Below are 17,524 nucleotides of genomic sequence, written 5' to 3'. Positions count from 1 at the left end.
TGTTTAATCTGAAGTGTTAGACAAGATGCTGGGTGCTACGATATTGTTTTTGTTCAGTTATTCCATGAGTGTTAGTAATGCCCGTGATCCAAACGCTCTGCAAGTGCCCCAGTACTGGCCCGGGGTTTTATCGGTGAACCAGCCCCCGCAGGTGGCCCAAGCGGGGTACCGTGGCCACCCAGCGCTCCCAGGCCCTTACCAACAGGCTTTGCATGAAGTCCCAGCCGCCGCTGATCCCGCCCAGCGCTGCGAGGTGGCCGAGTCGTCGCGGGTGCAGTGTGCGGAGCCCGGCGTCGACGCCGCCGCGTGCGAGGCGCTGCGCTGCTGCTACGAGCGCAGGCGCTTCATTCTGCCTTACCACGGGCCCATGTGCTATTACGCGCGGGCGGGTGAGCACAGTGCAGCGGGCGGGTGGCTCCTCCTTTAGACTTCACCTTTTGTTACCGTGTTCCTCTTTTGTCTGTGGTTTCAGTCACTGTGCAGTGTACCAGGGACGGCCAGTTCGTGGTGGTCGTGGCCAGAGACTCCACGCTCCCTCGGGTCGACCCGGGCAGCCTTAGCGTGCCGGGGACGGCGCCCGCCGGGGGCTCGTGCGCGCCTGTTGACGGCAACGTGGACTTTAGCATCTGGCAGTTTCCTGTCAGCTCCTGTGGTACCAGCATGAAGGTGTGGATGTCTGCTTTCATCAAAGTGGGCCTTAAAGTCTGGTGAACAGGCTACTATAAATGCAACTAAACTGCAGCCATGCCAGTGTTGCTCTTAAAATTTGGGTGTTCCTGTACAACATGGCTGTATTTTTGTACAATATTGCTCCCTTCAACCACTTTGTGTAGCATTGCCTATAACTGCACTGAATGCTCTTGTTAATGCTTTGTCTCCAGATGGAGGGTGACGATGTTGTTTATGAGAACATGATGGTATCTCTGTATGAGGTGGGAATAGGCGCTCGAGGAGCAATTACAAGAGACAGTTCTTTTGTGTATGTACCCCTTGGGTACCCAAGTACCCTTTACCAGCTCAGGTTGCTAGGGCAATGTAATGCTACAGGGAGGAAAATGAATGGCATAACTCCATTTTTCCTGTAGGCTGATGTTCCAGTGCAAGTACCTGGCCACTGCGGTGGCCAGCTTGGACGTGCGCTTGAACACGCTCCCCCCTCCTCTCTCAGTCTCCCGGTACGGCCCTCTGCGGGTAGAGCTCAGGCTTGCAAATGGCGTCTGCGCTGCTAAACAATGTTCTGATGGTAAGTGAGTGTCACTAAAAGCAAAGAAGCTCTCAAACCTTGGTGGAACTGATTGGTTATGCCTGAATTGAGGGCAGAGGGAGCTATGACAACCGTAGTTAACGTGGATCACTAAGGGGTCAAATCTCCATCTTCCCATTAGCGGACATGTACAGCTCGTACTACACAGAAGCTGACTACCCTGTGACTAAGGTCTTGAGGGACCCGCTGTATGTGGAGGTGCGCTTGCTAGAGAGGACCGATCCAAACCTCACCCTTGTGTTGGACCAATGTTGGGCCACATCCTCCCCAGATCCCTCAAGTAAACCTCAGTGGGACCTACTGGTTGATGGGTAAACATCTACCATTGGTATTCAGAACGGGTGTTTGCTTCAGATTGGTTGGCCTGGTCTAAGCTTGCTTTTTTTCTTTGCTTCTGTGCCTCCCAGGTGTCCGTTTACAGATGACCACTATCTGGTTACACTTGTTACAGTTGGTCCCTCTTCTGGCATGCAATACCCAACTCACTATAAACGCTTCATTGTGAAGATGTTTACGTTTGTGGAGAACGCCCTCCTTCCTCTACAGGAACAAGTATGGCTCTTGTACTGGATTAACCGCTTTCTGATCTGAAGGGGGTGGTATGGGCTTGTAACTGACTTTATTATTTCTCTAGGTCTTCATTCACTGTACCACATCCTTATGTGAGCTCTCTGCTGTGGAGTCCTGCACGACACACTGTGGACGGAGGAGTAAGCTGAACTTGAACTTTAACATCTTAAATAATACCAGTTTCTTGCATTGGCTTGACCAAATGCAAACCTTGTTTCCCAGAGAGAACAGTTTCAAGCCCCCTGGATCCAGAGAAGGTTATAGTGTCCAGTAATGAGGTCCTCATCGTCAGTGACTTGCCTCTTCTAGCTAAGAGCCAAGCAGACAACAACTGGGAAGGTAAGACCTTTAATCCAACTGTCTATTCCTTTCAGCTAGTACAAATGAGGTGAAGGACTGTGCTGTTCTGTCTAGTGTCTCCAGTTTTCAGCTATGGGCTGGCTGGTGTTGCTCTAGCTACGTTTGGCATTTGTGGACTGCTGGTGACCATCCTTAAACCGAGGTTACGACGCCACCCTTGCCTTCACACTACAAGACTCTAACCAATAAACCTCTCAGACCTGCTTAAGTGCTGGGCTGAACCCAGTTGCATCAGTGCACTAAATGGACAATGTCTGCACTAGAATGGGCAGAGCATCGGTTTCCCTCCAAACAAATAAAGCTGGCTTGTCACACAGTGTGGTATTACAATTTATTTACAGTCTTCCATACAGGAATAAACAAGTTGAACATCTCAGGCGGTGATGATTCCTTTCTCCATTTGAGGGTACTCGATATCCATTGCCATCAAGAACTCTGCACCAAAAAATAAGATGTTTAGTCTCAATTTCTAAATTGGGGCAGGGGGATTATGCAGACTCACCCTCAGTGTAATCCACAGCAGGGGAGGTGGACAGCAATATCCAGGCTAAGCCCACTAGAAGTGTGACCACCAAATGTACTATGATCCAGGGGTACAGCACTGTGTGTTCAGAGCCAGGTTGCCTGAGAGGGGAGATACCAAATATGTTGAAGCTTTGAACAGACTGTTTTCTATGCTTGGGGGTGGGAGAGACTCACCATAGAGAAGTATTGATACTAGTGTAGAGATTGATGCGATCACTGGTCATCTGCTGACTGAGACACAGGACCAGAGCAGAGAAATACACTAAATGAGAATATACACACACACATTAGTGCACTAGTAGGGATGATGGGTTCTGTGTATGTTTTAGCAAAGGGATGTGATTGGTGCACCTGCTTTTAAAAAAAGGGAAAAAAGCAGCACCATGGAAACTCACAGAAGGAGGCGAGTGCTACTGGGTCCAGGGTGAGCAAACTCCGCATGCCTACTGATGGTTTTGCCAGGTTCACTCTGGCAGAGAGAGGGCGGTTCGCATCAGTGTCAGTAACGATCCAGGAACTGGAGCTGCATGACTACACCTGGTGCTGGATACCCTACCTGTCAAAGGCTGACACGGTGCTAATGGCCAGTAGGAAGTAAAAAAGTGCCTGTGCGGGGTACGCCAGCATGCAGTACTGCTGAAGTAAGTTAGGCAGGGTGCTCATCTGCTCCCCTGCCAGAATATACAGCACAATAATGTTCCATGTGGCATAACCAGCCAGGAAGCCATGGGAGAACAGACCCATCACCCTGCAAGGACCAGAGAGCAGTTAGGAATATAGGCTACCATCACTGTCAAAGGAAAATGAAAACAAATTTGTGTTGGGTGTAATTCGTGAGATGCATTGGATTCTAGGATGCCTGCAGAAGTGTGCTTGTCAAAACGATGTGTGCTTCATGTTTAGAAGATATTGCATCGGATCCACCTGAAGCCACGGTGCACTTTCATGGACACGTCTCTGGTGGTCCAGGTTGACTGGAGGTCCAGGAAGTTCTGCTCTACTGCATCATTGATCTTGGTCCGGTCTACACGCTCAGCTGGCTGAAAACGACCTGGATGAATACGCTTCATGTTCACACTAGAAAATCTTTGTGGAAACACGTAGCTAACACTAAACTGTTAATGCAGGCTATAGGAACACAAGCCTTGTTTTTAGAATAAGGACTTTTTTAAGTCTCATTTTAAAAATGCACAAAAATGCCCCTAAACTTAATCTGGGTCTGAAGAAGTGGATGTTGAGCCCTAAGATATGTTAACATACGGTCCCTCTCGATGAACACTTTGGATACTGGCTGACTGGTCCCCTGAGGGGCGGAGAACAGAGCATGCTGGGGGATCGGAGGCTGTGTGTCAGTGATGATGTCATCATCTTCAACAGCCAACTCATCATTTGACTGAGTTTCTGTCACTTTAGGCTTCACCCTGTAGGCAGAGGGGCACTGCAGTCAACCCTAAACGTTTTTCAGCTTAACAGTATAGAAATAGCACTTTGGTGACATGAAATGTCTGGCTACGATTATCAAGACAGTCATCAATTTTAGATGACTCACTTCCTCCTCTTGGGTTTCCGTGCCGGTTCCTCTTCCACGTTCGGATCTGGGACGTCATCGTTCAGGAACAGGCCGGCCTGGTCGCCTTCCAGATCTAACCAATCGTGGCACACCATAAATCACCCATTGCCACATGCGTGAACTACCAGCAGATCCAGGGGACAGGTGTACTGTTGCGTCTCCGCATAGAGTTAGCTTGAACTGTTGTGTGATGTCAGTTGTACCGGTAATCTGGGATTTCTTCTTCTTTTTCTTCTTCTGTGGTGGGTTCTCAGGCGGTTCAGGGCTCGAGCGTTCCTTGCTCTCTGACGGACTGTGAACGCCCATCTCAATTCCCCCATCTCCTGGAGCTAAAGAGCCAGGTCACACACCTTACACTCCTGCTACACAAGGCATGCAAGTCAACCCACACATGCCGGTTCGAGGAACATTACATCAAACCCTCTGATCTGCTGTGAGCATCAAAGTAAGTGACCAATCTCAGTTTTGTATTAGTCAATAAGACTGTGAGACAAAGTTGAGAATATTTAAAGTGGTTGATCAGGCTAGATCTCATGTGGTCTCACCATGAAGCACGTCGAGTCCTTCTGGGTCCACTTCACGTTTGGGCTTCTTCTTCTTAGTCTTTGGAACTGGCATCTCATCTGGTCAAGAGAATCACAGGAACAAACATATTCTAGGTTTTTGTTGTTCAAAAGTGTATCATTTAAAACATAAATGAACTTCACTAAACTGCACAAAGCCAGTGACTGCACAGACACTAAACTAGAACCTTTTTTGACCTAAAAACAAAAAAAAAGCAAAGTGACCATGTTGTGCTCTGTCCTGAAGTCACTCATGTGGTAGTAACGTGTGGTACTGACCTGCTGAGTCTTGACTTCATCAGTGAACATGTGTGAAGGGGAAGGAGAGAGAAGAGGGAGCCATTAGCCTGCTATTCATGTGTGTGAGGGGTAGTACTGTGATTGTAACTCCCCAATCACCTCCACACCTGTAGTCAGTGGTGGAGATGCTCACCTTGGCAAGGACGGTAATGCACGTGGTCCACGCTGACAAATAAAAAACAAACTGAGAAGAAGAGCCTTAGATGACATGCGCCATTACTGTCTTTCACCGGAGACATGTACAGAAGCAGACCGATGATGCTTCTTATAACAGAAAACACTTAAACACACTCCTAACTTCTACCAGAATAAAAAGTGGGTGTGTGTATGGACAACTCACCAGTAGTTTCTTCTCATTCCCAATTAAGTATAAGAGTGAGACAACATAATCTTTCCAACGCACATGTAGCTGGGATTAGAGAGCTAAATCAAGTTGCAGGATTACCCCAGTAAAGCACGCAGCTAAGTGCGACCTTTAAGGTGTTTGGAGCAGATTTATACGCATATGCACATTCAGGACAGTGGGGAGTTGTAATTGGCCTTCACTGTTTGCCTGGAGTTCTGGTGTCTAGAATTCACTGTGATATTTGAAACCATTTGGTAAATGTGTTTATAACAATGCACCAAGCTACGAGTGTGCTGACTATATGTTATAGTGAGTAAAGGTAGGAGCAAAACTATGAGTGGATGTTTGTCAGACAAAGCAGGAACGACCTTCCACATTGAACCATGCAAGCAAAACTCACTTTCTGTGCATGTGGAATTGGCGGGAGGTCTCTTCGTCTGGTGGACTGAACCTAAGTGGCATAGCAAAAATACTGATCAAACCTGAGCAAGCAGTTTGTAAAATATCTACTCAAAGCAACGCTGGGTGATTAAGCTAAGTTAGCTAACAGCTAGCTATGCTTTCATTAGCTCGGTTAACAAGCGATTTAAAGCGACGTTAGGATGGCATCTTACTTACCTTCTCGTTGTTTATGTCCATGGTATTTTTAGCTTCAAAACCAACGTCAGCTAATGATTTAAAAGTTTAATTTCGCCTGATTGTGGTAGTAATGAACTGTAATAACAAGGAATGCAGCGCTTGTTTGTTGTCGTTGGATACAAGCCGTTTACTTCCGTGTCACAGTGCTCGTATTAGCTGCGCACATGATTGTTTTACTTTAAATCCCGAATATAAACGCAACTCCAATAAACCTCCAATAAACATGTTCATGATTTATCCTGAATTTGGTTATCAGAGCAAATATGTTCAAACGTTTAGGAATGCTCTACTTGTAGTAATGTTTAAAAATAATATTACATTTTAGATCTAACAGTAGGGAACCGAAGTTTGAATCAACATCCAACTTCCTTCATAGCATCACATAACAACAAAAACACTCAAAATAAAATTCATTTTTGATGTCCTGATTTTATGAAACATATACTGTAGCCTACATCCCCAAACAGTGGGGTTTTGTACTGCCTATGTGCTGTATAACACAGAAGTGTCCAGGTCTTAAGGGTCTCAGCACAGACCAGAATGTTGTCCAGAGGTGGTTTGTTTAACTATAACTCTGAAATGATTCATCAGAGTGTATAACAATTCTATGAGTGAAATCTTTTGGGTTAGAAAAAAAGAAACACTTTCTTGTTTCTTGTCTCCTGTCCTCTGCTCAGTTCTAGGGGGTTGGTCTAATCCATGAAGCCGGCACCCAGTGCGGTTCCTCCTGAGCTCTTCTGACTGCCATCAGTAGCCGCACGCAAGACGCCTGCAGGCCGCCATTCACGATTATGCAATCAAAGAACTGACGGTACTGCTGCTCCATCCAGCGGCCTGCCTCCACAATCTTCTGAAAGTCCTCATCCTGAGAGAGAGAGAGAGAGTTTTGTTAACAGGGTATGCTACAGGGAACAAAGCACACAAAGGACAGGTCAGAAATTAATCTCGTTTATTTAAAATGACTTACTATTTTAAACAATAATTTTATTTTACTTTATATTCATATGATTTTTTATCATCTAAATGACCCAGTTGGCACATCATTCCCCTTTCTCCAAATATTTGGAAATAAAGGTTCCCAAAAACACTGATGACATCACTCACTTTATAGAGTTGGCTGGTGTAGGAACCGGTGATGAGCTGCGAGTTTGTGCGTGTTTGCTTCAGCTGATCTAAAGGAGGAGGTTTTATATAGATGATGTACGCTCTCAGCTCACGTGTCCGGACTGACTCAATAGCCTGGGGAGAAGACAACCGGCAGAGCAAACCACTCACACTAAGGCAGAGATGGTTCTGTTCGCTGATCCGCTCCTTAAAGGCCCACGCTAGTCCAAATTCTTGTTATGTCCCAGCTCCCAAGACGCCTTATGAAACTGAGCATTGTAGACTTTCTAAGTTCACATTCAAGTTTAGTTATTTTGGCCATTTTTGGTATTTACCCTGAGGTGCTCCAGTTATTTTCATGACATGCATGTGCTTCACTATTAGAAACAACTTTACCTCTTTCCATCAAATCATCCTTCATATCTTGAACTGTATAATTAAAGACAGGACAAGCAGATCTTGGACCAGATCCTTGATACAGCTTTATGGGCTATGGAAGGATATCTGACTGTAATGTACACCTCTAAAACATGTAAATAATTGTTTTACAAGGTGTAATGTTGTAAGAGTGTATTAACTAATATCTTTGTGTGCTGTGGGAGCATATATTACCTTAAACTTTTCCAGCTTCTCACAAACTGCTGTACAAGTATACATACTTTATTGTCATAGGGCATACTGTTATTATATAGTTATGGGCCCACACAAAGGCTTAGTGTTAAGTACACATGTTGGCTTACATATGGCTCGATGTCAATGACGCAGATCTTTCCAGAAGCTAGCACAGCCTTCACTGCTTCCACGGTGGTGCCATAGAGGTGACGTCTGTACTCCCCATACTCCAGAAACCTGAGCCAACAAGTCCACGTTACAGTCACTCCAACCGTCCCGCCGCACAGGCGAGACAAAAATGAGACAAAGTGTATCAGGTTCTCAGCTGTACGAGACAGGTGAACTTGGAAATGAACTGGGAATGTGAGTTTCAGACAACTCACGCACATTGCATTTGAAATGAAACAGTAACTGTGGTGTCAAAGAAGCAGAACACCACAAGTTGCTTTACTGGCCAGTTACTTCCAGACCAGCCTGACGGTACATTTACAGCGTTTAGCTGACACTTTTATCCAAAGCGACTTACACTTATGACTGAGTACAGCTTGAGTAATTGGGGGTTAAGGGTCTTGCTCAGGGACCCAACAGTGGCAACTTGGTGGTGGGACTTGAACTGGCAACCTGATTACAAGACAAGTACCTTAACCACTGAGCTACCACCGCCCTATTATACAATAGGTATGTATAACTACCTATTGCTGTACAACATGTTCTTAAACTGGTCCCTGCTGACGAAGTGGTACTCTCTCCCTGGCAGCTCGTGGCCCCTCGGGGTCCTTGTGGTGTCTGTATGGGAGTAACGGGTGAAAGAACAGATGAAAACCACGACAGCACGGCCCTCTGTGTCCCTCTCCACACAGCAGCAAGCTTTCTCAACAGCAAGGATCCCAGACATGTCCTTTCAGCCAATGGCGTGCAAGGGTGGTTGACACGTACGTGGTGTGGCTCCCTGGTAGGTCTGTGGGCTGATCTCTATCAGTCTCCTGCGTAACTCATTTACTCCAACTCCAGATGGACCTTAGAGAGTAGCACACACTCCACATTACACCCCTGATCACTGAGAGAGTCGCATACGCTCCACATCAGTGGCATCTTATGGTTGTTTTCATGCTATCTTGCCTGAATGTAAACTTTTCCTTAGATGTTTGGCATATAATGTTTGGCCTCGGTGAATACAGTAGGAAATTAAAAAAGTGACTAACAATGACCTTTTGCATATGAGTTCACACTGAGATCAGTGTGCATTTTCATTTAAATATATATTTAAAAATGTATTACCTTATAATGTGCACACAGTATATGTTATGGCTGGCCATTACAATGTTTTATAATTTCATGGTTACGCAAGGTCAACAATCAAGTAGATTGACTTTAGTTTCAATATATCCACTTTCAATAGCCGAAACCTGTTCCAGAAATAAATACACAGTAACAAAACATACAGGGAAATATAAAAAATGTTCTAACACGCACACGCACACACACACACACACACACTCACCCCTGCACAGACTCACCGAGCAGGGCAATGAGGCGGTGCCTGTCCTCTGGGGGGCGCTGGTAGAGCACCACCTCCTCATAGGGCCCGGCCAGGGTGTTGTAGAAACTGCCCTGGCCACAGGCGGAGCCGAACAGTCCCCTACCCTGAGCCCCGCGGCGACGGCACAGACGTAGGCTCCGTTGGAACCCAGCTCAGGTGATGAGAAAACACACACCGTCAGCAGAGCCACAGCAAGCAGACACACAGCTGGTACATCTTTATGATAGCAACCAGAAACATGGAAAGTTAATACTGCCATAAAAATACACAAACACAGCAAATCAATAAAGTTTTGATTCCAACCAGAAACTATTTGTACTGCTGTCATAGCATAAATACAAAAGAATGTAAAAGAAAGAAGTAAATGTCTTGTCATTGTTGACAATATTAGTCAAATAATGTTACTGTCATTAAAAATTCTGGTAATGAAACAATATGATTTCTGAAATTTAAATATAATGCAGTTATGCTAAAAGGCATAAAATGCAAATGCTTTCCTGATCACCATTCTCGCTGTAGTGACGATATGTTAAACTTGTAATCAACATACCCAGATAGAGTCCTTGGAAGTTAAGCTCATTCTCCTCTGAAACCAGAGAAAACCCAACAAACATGTCATGCGTTCAGCCAAAAGGAGAAACTAAGGGTGGCTGTGAAGAGTGAAGCGTGAACTTCCCCGTGCACTCACCCTCTCCGATAAAACGAAGTTATTGGTTGCTTCTAATGTATTAGCTTCAACAGTTATCTTGGATCGTCATTCTACTCTAAAAACAAAGGGCTTACCAGATTCAAACGCTTGTCCATCTATGAAAAATCAATTTAATTAGATGAGTATTGAAATTCTAACCTAATTTTAAGATGTTATATTTACACAGCAAAATCCAAATATCCACGGTTCTGTGAAATTCACATCTATAGTCATTATGTCATCCTCTGAGGAAGGAGTGAGACATGGAGGAGGGGAATAAAAAGAGACAACTCAAGCCCCTAAAAAGAAACAAGCGGCAACTCGTTTCTGCAACACCAATAAACCATACTCACCTTCATGAGTCGCGCTCACTTCAGATCAGCAGAAAGACAAAAAATAACATCTGTATGATATTATAAAGTGGGACAGTGATTGTCATGTCAGCGATAAGGGAAATGCACAGTTAAACACTCTCTCACACACACACACACACACACACAGTGTACTCACGGGCTTGACTACAGGTGTGAGATTTAGGTTGCGACCACCAGAATTCTCTCTGCTTCCTTTACACACAGAACCAGATAGAAACAAAAAAGAAAAATGTAATTACTGTGTCATTTGTGACTTGTGCAATCAAGTCAGCTTTAGCTCTTAACCCCTGAACCCTGACCTCTTGAGTAGATTGGCCGAGGGGACGAGGCCGGCACAGGTGGCACTGCATGGCAGTTTCCTCGCCTGCCACCAGAGGGCATCAGTCTGGTCCACTATCTCCAGCAGGTCCCCCTTCCTGAAGGCCAAACCAGCATGTGCACAGGGGATGGCTGGGTCCTGCCACGGGTTGTAGTGCACCAGGGCACGCACATACAGCTGGGAGGGAAACATCAGCTGTGACGTGCACACACATACACAAGGGCATTACAAGGACCTACACCAATGTGTGTATAGGCCCGCACAGCACACTTATACACACACACATATGCACACAATCACAGGTAGTTTGGACTCACCATCGACTGGGTGTTCACAGGCCTGTCAGCGATGGGGACGACTTTAAACGTGACGGCTCCCTGGGACTGGACCTGCAGAGAGGAAGCGGAACCGGTCAGGGTCAGGATCAAACCGGCGCTTAGCCACTGAGGCAGACAAGTGGGAATGTAACAAACGGTCAGACCAGTATATGTATGATCTGCTCCGGTTCCAATCCAAACACGGCATGTCCGTTCACCTCAACCAGTCGGTCTCCAGCATACAGGAGGCCTGCAGCGTGGAAAAGAGTGCACAGAAATGATATCACGCACCAACAGCCTAAGACATTCACAATCAGACAGACTCTTAATACGTTAACAACTTTATGAACCTGCTGACATGGTAACCGTCTACTTCAACACCTTTGCCAACAGCAATACGTACAGGCAGAAAGGGGGAGCGAGAGAAAGTGAGAAAGAGAAGCGATGCTGTCTCACCACTGCGGTCAGCCAGCCCTCCATGAATGACCCGAGCCACGTAAATCTCTCCTGTCCTTTCATCTCTCCGTATAGTCGCTCCCTAAAAGGCACAGAAGTTAAAAACTACATCAGGCCAAAAGGAACACGGATACTTAAACTCTTGAAGGCATAAATGTAGGTAAGCCATGGCGGGAATATGGCCAGAAGTGTTTAATAAAAGTTGTCCTCAAAGTAGGTGATGATGATGATGATAAGGATGATAAAGATTAATAAAGTGATGAATCCGTGAGAGTATGAAAACAAAGTGTAAAACGCTGAAGTGAGAAAGTGATACTGTGACCATGAAAACCACGTTTCTTTTGTACAGAGAGATCTCCTATATCGTGGGCCACATAGTTTTTGGATGAGCAAGACAACAACGTGCCATTGGTCATGTCAAACTGTCTGTCAGCACATCTGCATGGAGACAGGGATAGTGGGTAAGGTCTCCCTCCGCAGCGGTTCGACCCAGCCGCCAGACACACTGGCACGTGAGCCCACACTGCCAGCTGGTCCCATACACCACAGATTGTAACGCTGGTGCTATGATGAGCCCTCTGTAGTAATACCAGCAACTGAACGCAGATGGAATCACTCGAATTGAAACTCTGAGTCTTACCCCTTACCAAAAACAACTGGGCAATGGACAGAAGTAGTGGACCAACTGAAGCTCCTGTCCCAGAATGCACTCCTTTGCCAATGCACTTTTCAGCTCCCAGTTTGGAGCAGGACTGAAGGTTGGCTGGTACACGCTTTAGGTAAGATAGAAGGTCTACATGTGTGCTATTGAATGCCACTGGAGTTCCTGCTCAATGCACAGGCCTTCATTTGGATCTCTCTGGACTGGGACAACGCAAGGGGTCCCAGTGGCTGCGGTTTGGCCTCAAGCTGTCTTCTTTCAGAGGACACAGGACGACAACCCCCCACCCCCACCGTCACGTCCGCAGACCTGAGCGTCCCCCGTTTCCAGAGCAACCGAGTCACTTCCGGGTTTTCGTCGGTCTCCATGGTTCCGTGTCTCCTCCGGTTTGGGTCCCCCTGTTCCGAGTTTGTCCCTTATTGCATTCCCATGAAAACCCCGTTCCTGCGTCTCTGGTTAGATCGCGTTAGTCCTCGCTCTTGGCGCGTACATGTTTAGTATTTTCCCGTTTGCTCTCGCCGCTCGTTTCTATGCACTTTCTCTGCGTGCTCCCTGGTTAGTTCCCCTCGCTGTCTCTGTTGCTTTCCATGTTTAGCTCTCTGCTGTTCGCTCGGCTATTGTACTCTCACTCTGTGTTTCTTGTCTACGCTGCTTTTGAATGTTGACTTGTTTGACTCCGCTCTTTTCTCGTCCGGTGTTCTCCCTGCATGTTCTAGGTGTATTGATCATTGTTGTTCTCCGTTAGTCTTTCTTTAGTGTTTATTTCCTTAGTTGCATACATCTCGCACTCACCTTGTTAACCCGTTATTGCTGTCTGTCCTCGGTTCTGTTCTGTAATTGATGTTTGTTTGTTTGTTTGTTTTTGTTTATTAAACCTATTATTTATTTATTCTATTCTACACTGCCTGGCCAAAAAAGGTCACCACCTGGATTTAACTAAGCAAATAGGTAAGAGCCCCCCCATTGGATAATTACTGCATGGGTGATTGTTTCAGCTGGCAACAAGTTATTTAACCCTAACTGATGCAGTGAGTAGCTTCTCATTTGTTAAACAACCATGTCGAAAGACACATCCTGTGGTCGTGGAAAAGACGTTAATTTGTTTCAGAAGGGTCAAATTATTGGCATGCATCAAGCAGAGAAAACATCTAAGGAGATTGCTGAAGCTACTAAAATTGGGTTAAGAACTGTCCAACGCATTATTAGAAAGTGGAAGGAGAGTGGGGAAACATCATCTTTGAGAAAGGAATGTGGTCGGAAAAAAATCTTGAATGATCATGATCGGCGATCACTTAAACATGTGGTGAAATCAAATCGTAGAAAGACAACAGTGGAACTCAGGGATATGTTTAATAGTGAAAGTAAGAGCATTTCCACACGCACAATGCGAAGGGAACTCAAGGGATTGGGACTAAACAGATGTGTAGCCTTAAGAAAACCACGTGTCAGTGAGGCTAACAGGCAAAAACGGCTTCAATTTGCTAGGGAGCATAAAGATTGGACTCTGGAGCAATGGAAGAAGGTCATGTGGTCTGACGTGTCCAGATTTACCCTGTTCCAGAGCGATGGGCGCATCAGGGTAAGAAGAGAGGCGTCTGAAGTGATGCACCCATCGTGCCTAGTGCCTACTGCACAAGTCTGTAGGGGCAGTGCTATGATCTGGGGTTGCTGCAGTTGGTCAGGTCTAGGTTCACCAATGTTATGTGCCCAAAGAATGAGGTCAGCTGACTACCTGAATATACTGAACGACCAGGTTATTCCATCAATGGATTTCTTCTTCCCTGATGGCACGGGCATATTCCAAGATGACAATGCCAGGATTCATCGGGCTCAAATTGTGAAAGAGTGGTTCAGGGAGCATGAGACGTCATTTTCACACATGGATTGGCCACCCCAGAGTCCAGACCTGAACCCCATTGAGATTCTTTGGGATGTGCTGGAGAAAACTTTGCACAGTGGTCCAAATCTCCCATCATCAATACAAGATCTTGGGGAAAAATTAATGCAACTCTGGACAGAAATAAATGTTGTGACATTGCAGAAGCTTGTGGAAAGGATGCCACAGCGAATGCGTGCCGTAATCAAAGCTAAAGGCGGTCCAACGAAATATTAGCGTGTGTGACGTTTTTTTGGGCTTTTTTGGCCAGGTAGTGTATTTGTCAGGCTCTTTCTGGCATCCCTTGTTGGTCCCGTTTCGCGTAACGTCCAGCGTGTCGCCACTTCGCGAGTGTGTTTACTCTTCACACCCCTCCCATGTTACACCCCCAAAGCCAGCAGACATGAGAGGGAAGGAAGGTTTTTTTGTTGGGGTTTTTTTTTTTGTTTGTTTGTTTTTTTTAAATTCCTTGCTTGGAGTGAAATAGATATATGAGACAAGTGAGAAAAGAAAAGATGAATGAAAATGGAACATAACTTACCTGAACATCAGCACAGAACAAAGAAACTTCACATACGACTTTCATGAAGGCCCAGTGACGGTAGAAGGCACAAGAGTGATTTTGAGGAGCTGAACTCGGCAGACGATCCGAGATGAGCCGAATGGGTTGTGTTTTAACGTCAGACGGCGCTCACCAATGGCTGATTGTTCTTGACCAGGCAGATGATCCTCATGGCCTCCCCGTCCACAGGCAGGGTCTCGGGCAGCGGGGGCAGCACAGGCTCGTAGTCCTTCAGGCCCACCACGTCATGGACAGAGAGCAGAGCCTACTCCCACCACATCAGAGGTTCATGTGACCCCCTAGAGCTGTAGTGCACTACACATTGTCTAAATGTACACCTTTTTTTTAATTAATCATCACTTAATCACTTACTACCTGTAGGTGGGGCTTTGTTAGGAGGTTGTGGAGCTCCGCGGCCTCCTGGGAAGGGTACGGCAGGACCTCCAGATCTGACACAATCTGGAACAGGATGAAAGCAAAGAGTCAAGAGCTGCCCGGGTGCCGTCCGTCGGCGACAGAACAGCGTCCGCTAAAATGAGGCGTTCAGTATTCGTGCTCGTGCTGAATACCCGGCTTTGCACCTCCGAAGAGTAAAAGTTCGCGACATTTTCAAACTAGCCTCTGGAACTGAAGCAGCGCTGCTGCCAGAGACGCCGAAGACATGGGGATTGCTAACCTCGAGTGAGAGCCCGGAGACGCAGGAGAGACAGACCATGGCAGAGCTGCTGAGGTACCGCTGCAGGCAGTCATATACCTGCACAGACGGGGGAAAGGGAGGCTTTACTGGCTCACTGACGCAGAGTAGCGTACAGAGTAATGTACTGAGTAACGTGACTGTGTTCCACTGACTCGCTGACCTTCAGCAGAGCCTGCAGCCAGGGAGCGTGAAGGAGCACCTGCAGGAGCTCTGTGTCACTGCCCACAGAGTCCCTCAACTCTTCCATCACGTGAGACGAGATCTGTGCCAGGCCTGTACCATGCATGCATACACACAAATGAGCATGCACATGCGCACACAAACGCATATACGCGCATGCATGAATATGCATGCAGATTCACTTCAGTGAATACATTTGTTGACCTAATAACAAACTTATACTCACACTCCAATTGTTCACAACCAACCATACACCACATACTGGACTATATGAGTCTTATAAAGGTTATTCAGGCCTCCTGTACTGCCTCTTACCCATGTCTCTCATACTCATTCCATCTTGACCCAGGGGATCTGGCCCAGGTTCCATAACTGGCCTCATAACACAGAACCTGGACTCGCTGGGGTCTCGACGGCTTCCCACTCACCTCTTGCTCAGCCACACCTGCACAGAACAAGCTGGACCATCATTATATGGCAAACACAGCCTTACAATGCTGTGGTTCTGGTTGGATGGGTTTCAAACTCCCATGTTAGCATCAGTTAACTATTCCATTTATCCCACACTGTCAGAATCTGAAAACTTTCTTCTGATACATTTTGGAATCGAGTCAGCGTCGTGAGGGGCCTTGTACATTTTGGCTTTGCCTCATTGAGCACAAAACCAGAACTTTAAAAGCTTGGCTTGGTTTAAAAGATTCTACAAAGTCCCAGGCATCTGAAGTGGAAGAGTCACAGTTAATCTGCAACAGAGAAACATTTCAGGCACCTTTTACAACAGACGTAATCACAAAGCAGCTTTAAAGACGTCCAAGTCCGAGCCCCGGTGAGCAAGCCGAGGGCAAGAGAGGCCAGCAGAAACTCCCTAGAGCATGAGGAAAAACCCTTGAGAGGAACCAGGACTCAAAGGGGAGGGGCATCCTCCTCTGGTCGACACCAGACTCCACAACAGCAACAACATAAACAATACAGAACAACAATAAGTCATGAGAACAAGTATGCAACGGAAGTCTACTTCGGGTTGCTAGAAGCTTCTCCACTCACCTCCCTCTCCCCTCTTTTCTCACACGAGCTAAGTTCAGATGCTGGGCTCCAGGATGTGCTGGCTGGCTCAGAGTGGAGTAACGTCATTCAGGCGTGCTGACGTACATGCAGTGACAGTGTTCCCCGGGAACAGAGGGGAGTAATCCCTGTAAATCCTTCTTAATCCCATGCAAGACGACTGAGAGAGGGAGAGAGAGATTTTAAGAGGAAAAAAGCTTGAGTAAGTGAACAAGCAACTTAAAGACAAAGAGAATGAGAAATCTACTCACCCACTATCAGGGATGAGAGTGAGTCTGAGGAAAAAGCACTTCTATATGACTGTACAATGCATGTGCACGTGCACACACAAAATGCCATTATAAATATTCTTATTACTTTTTGACATTAACACATGTAATGTAGTCACTCGTGTGAGGAGGTCGACCCCTATCACAGTTCCTACTTCCTGTGTACTCGGTGATCAGGCGTAGTGCAATCCACATATGTCTTGATGCCAACATGGTTACAGCAGCAACTCCCAGCTAATGATGCAATTAATTCATCATTAAGACATGTTCAATGAGAGCAGGAGTGTGTGTGAGGGAGGAGAGATTTCACTACCACAGTCATTTCATTGTACACCTCATTCACATCAATATCATTTATTGTACACACATTATGTAAAGAAGTAATACACAATAACTTTCAAAAAGTGTTTTTGTTTTGTTTTGAGATTTAATGCATTTGAAATGTGACCGCGATATTTGCATATGTGCAGTGTGCGTATTTTTAAAGTTAAGATGTGTGTTTTGTAGAGCCTCTGCTCTCAGTTACCGGTGACACCTGTCAAACACGAACTGGCGCTACAGTCCCTCTGCTGGTGGAGCTGGGTATTGTATTTAACGCCATTCCCCCTCGGAATAATGAATTAATTATTCATGGATAATTAGATATCAATCAGAAATGTGGATCTGGGCT

At 46.1% G+C, this 17,524-nt stretch overlaps 3 protein-coding genes across 8 annotated transcripts; 1 reads left to right on the top strand and 2 right to left on the bottom strand.

The window, feature by feature from the left end:
• The first annotated feature begins 64 nt into the window (after positions 1 to 64).
• Positions 65 to 2,507, top strand: zp2l2 (zona pellucida glycoprotein 2, like 2). Its single transcript, XM_035525074.1, has 9 exons — positions 65 to 389; positions 473 to 666; positions 882 to 979; positions 1,086 to 1,243; positions 1,386 to 1,575; positions 1,672 to 1,816; positions 1,899 to 1,974; positions 2,057 to 2,173; positions 2,249 to 2,507. The coding sequence occupies exons 1-9, from the start codon at positions 65 to 67 to the stop codon at positions 2,374 to 2,376; spliced, it is 1,431 nt and encodes a 476-aa protein (XP_035380967.1). The 3' UTR covers positions 2,377 to 2,507.
• Positions 2,508 to 2,511: 4 nt separating this feature from the next.
• On the bottom strand, positions 2,512 to 6,285 carry tmem237b (transmembrane protein 237b). Of its 4 annotated transcripts, none has more exons than XM_027026550.2 (14): positions 6,117 to 6,285; positions 5,899 to 5,949; positions 5,286 to 5,317; positions 5,132 to 5,145; positions 4,835 to 4,912; positions 4,493 to 4,618; positions 4,269 to 4,362; positions 3,980 to 4,140; positions 3,644 to 3,770; positions 3,276 to 3,467; positions 3,115 to 3,188; positions 2,894 to 2,981; positions 2,697 to 2,818; positions 2,512 to 2,629 (listed from the first exon to the last, which is right to left on the bottom strand). In XM_027026550.2, exons 1-14 carry the CDS (start codon positions 6,135 to 6,137, stop codon positions 2,568 to 2,570), a joined length of 1,242 nt encoding a protein of 413 aa, XP_026882351.2. In that variant the 5' UTR covers positions 6,138 to 6,285; the 3' UTR covers positions 2,512 to 2,567. The 4 variants fall into 4 exon arrangements, with proteins under 4 accessions (XP_026882351.2, XP_026882354.2, XP_026882353.2 ...); XM_027026553.2 differs by having other exon boundaries at positions 5,132 to 5,140; XM_027026552.2 differs by having other exon boundaries at positions 5,132 to 5,140; positions 5,286 to 5,949.
• A 3,192-nt stretch (positions 6,286 to 9,477) lies between these two features.
• mpp4b (membrane protein, palmitoylated 4b (MAGUK p55 subfamily member 4)) lies at positions 9,478 to 17,392 on the bottom strand. Of its 3 annotated transcripts, XM_035525154.1 has the most exons (12): positions 16,293 to 17,392; positions 15,839 to 15,968; positions 15,504 to 15,616; positions 15,323 to 15,400; positions 15,022 to 15,105; positions 14,780 to 14,911; positions 11,548 to 11,629; positions 11,256 to 11,341; positions 11,092 to 11,163; positions 10,755 to 10,969; positions 10,592 to 10,647; positions 9,478 to 10,452 (listed from the first exon to the last, which is right to left on the bottom strand). In XM_035525154.1, the coding sequence occupies exons 2-12, from the start codon at positions 15,903 to 15,905 to the stop codon at positions 10,373 to 10,375; spliced, it is 1,065 nt and encodes a 354-aa protein (XP_035381047.1). In that variant the 5' UTR covers positions 15,906 to 15,968; positions 16,293 to 17,392; the 3' UTR covers positions 9,478 to 10,372. The 3 variants fall into 3 exon arrangements, with proteins under 3 accessions (XP_035381047.1, XP_035381036.1, XP_035381048.1); XM_035525143.1 differs by having other exon boundaries at positions 15,504 to 15,968; XM_035525155.1 differs by having other exon boundaries at positions 10,755 to 10,951; positions 15,504 to 17,392.
• Positions 17,393 to 17,524: the final 132 nt, after the last annotated feature.

Source organism: Electrophorus electricus, chromosome 1, assembly GCF_013358815.1.
Source record: "Electrophorus electricus isolate fEleEle1 chromosome 1, fEleEle1.pri, whole genome shotgun sequence".
Classification (NCBI taxonomy): domain Eukaryota; kingdom Metazoa; phylum Chordata; class Actinopteri; order Gymnotiformes; family Gymnotidae; genus Electrophorus; species Electrophorus electricus.
Note: the sequence above shows the minus strand (reverse complement) of the source record. Positions and strands in the feature narration are given on the sequence as shown.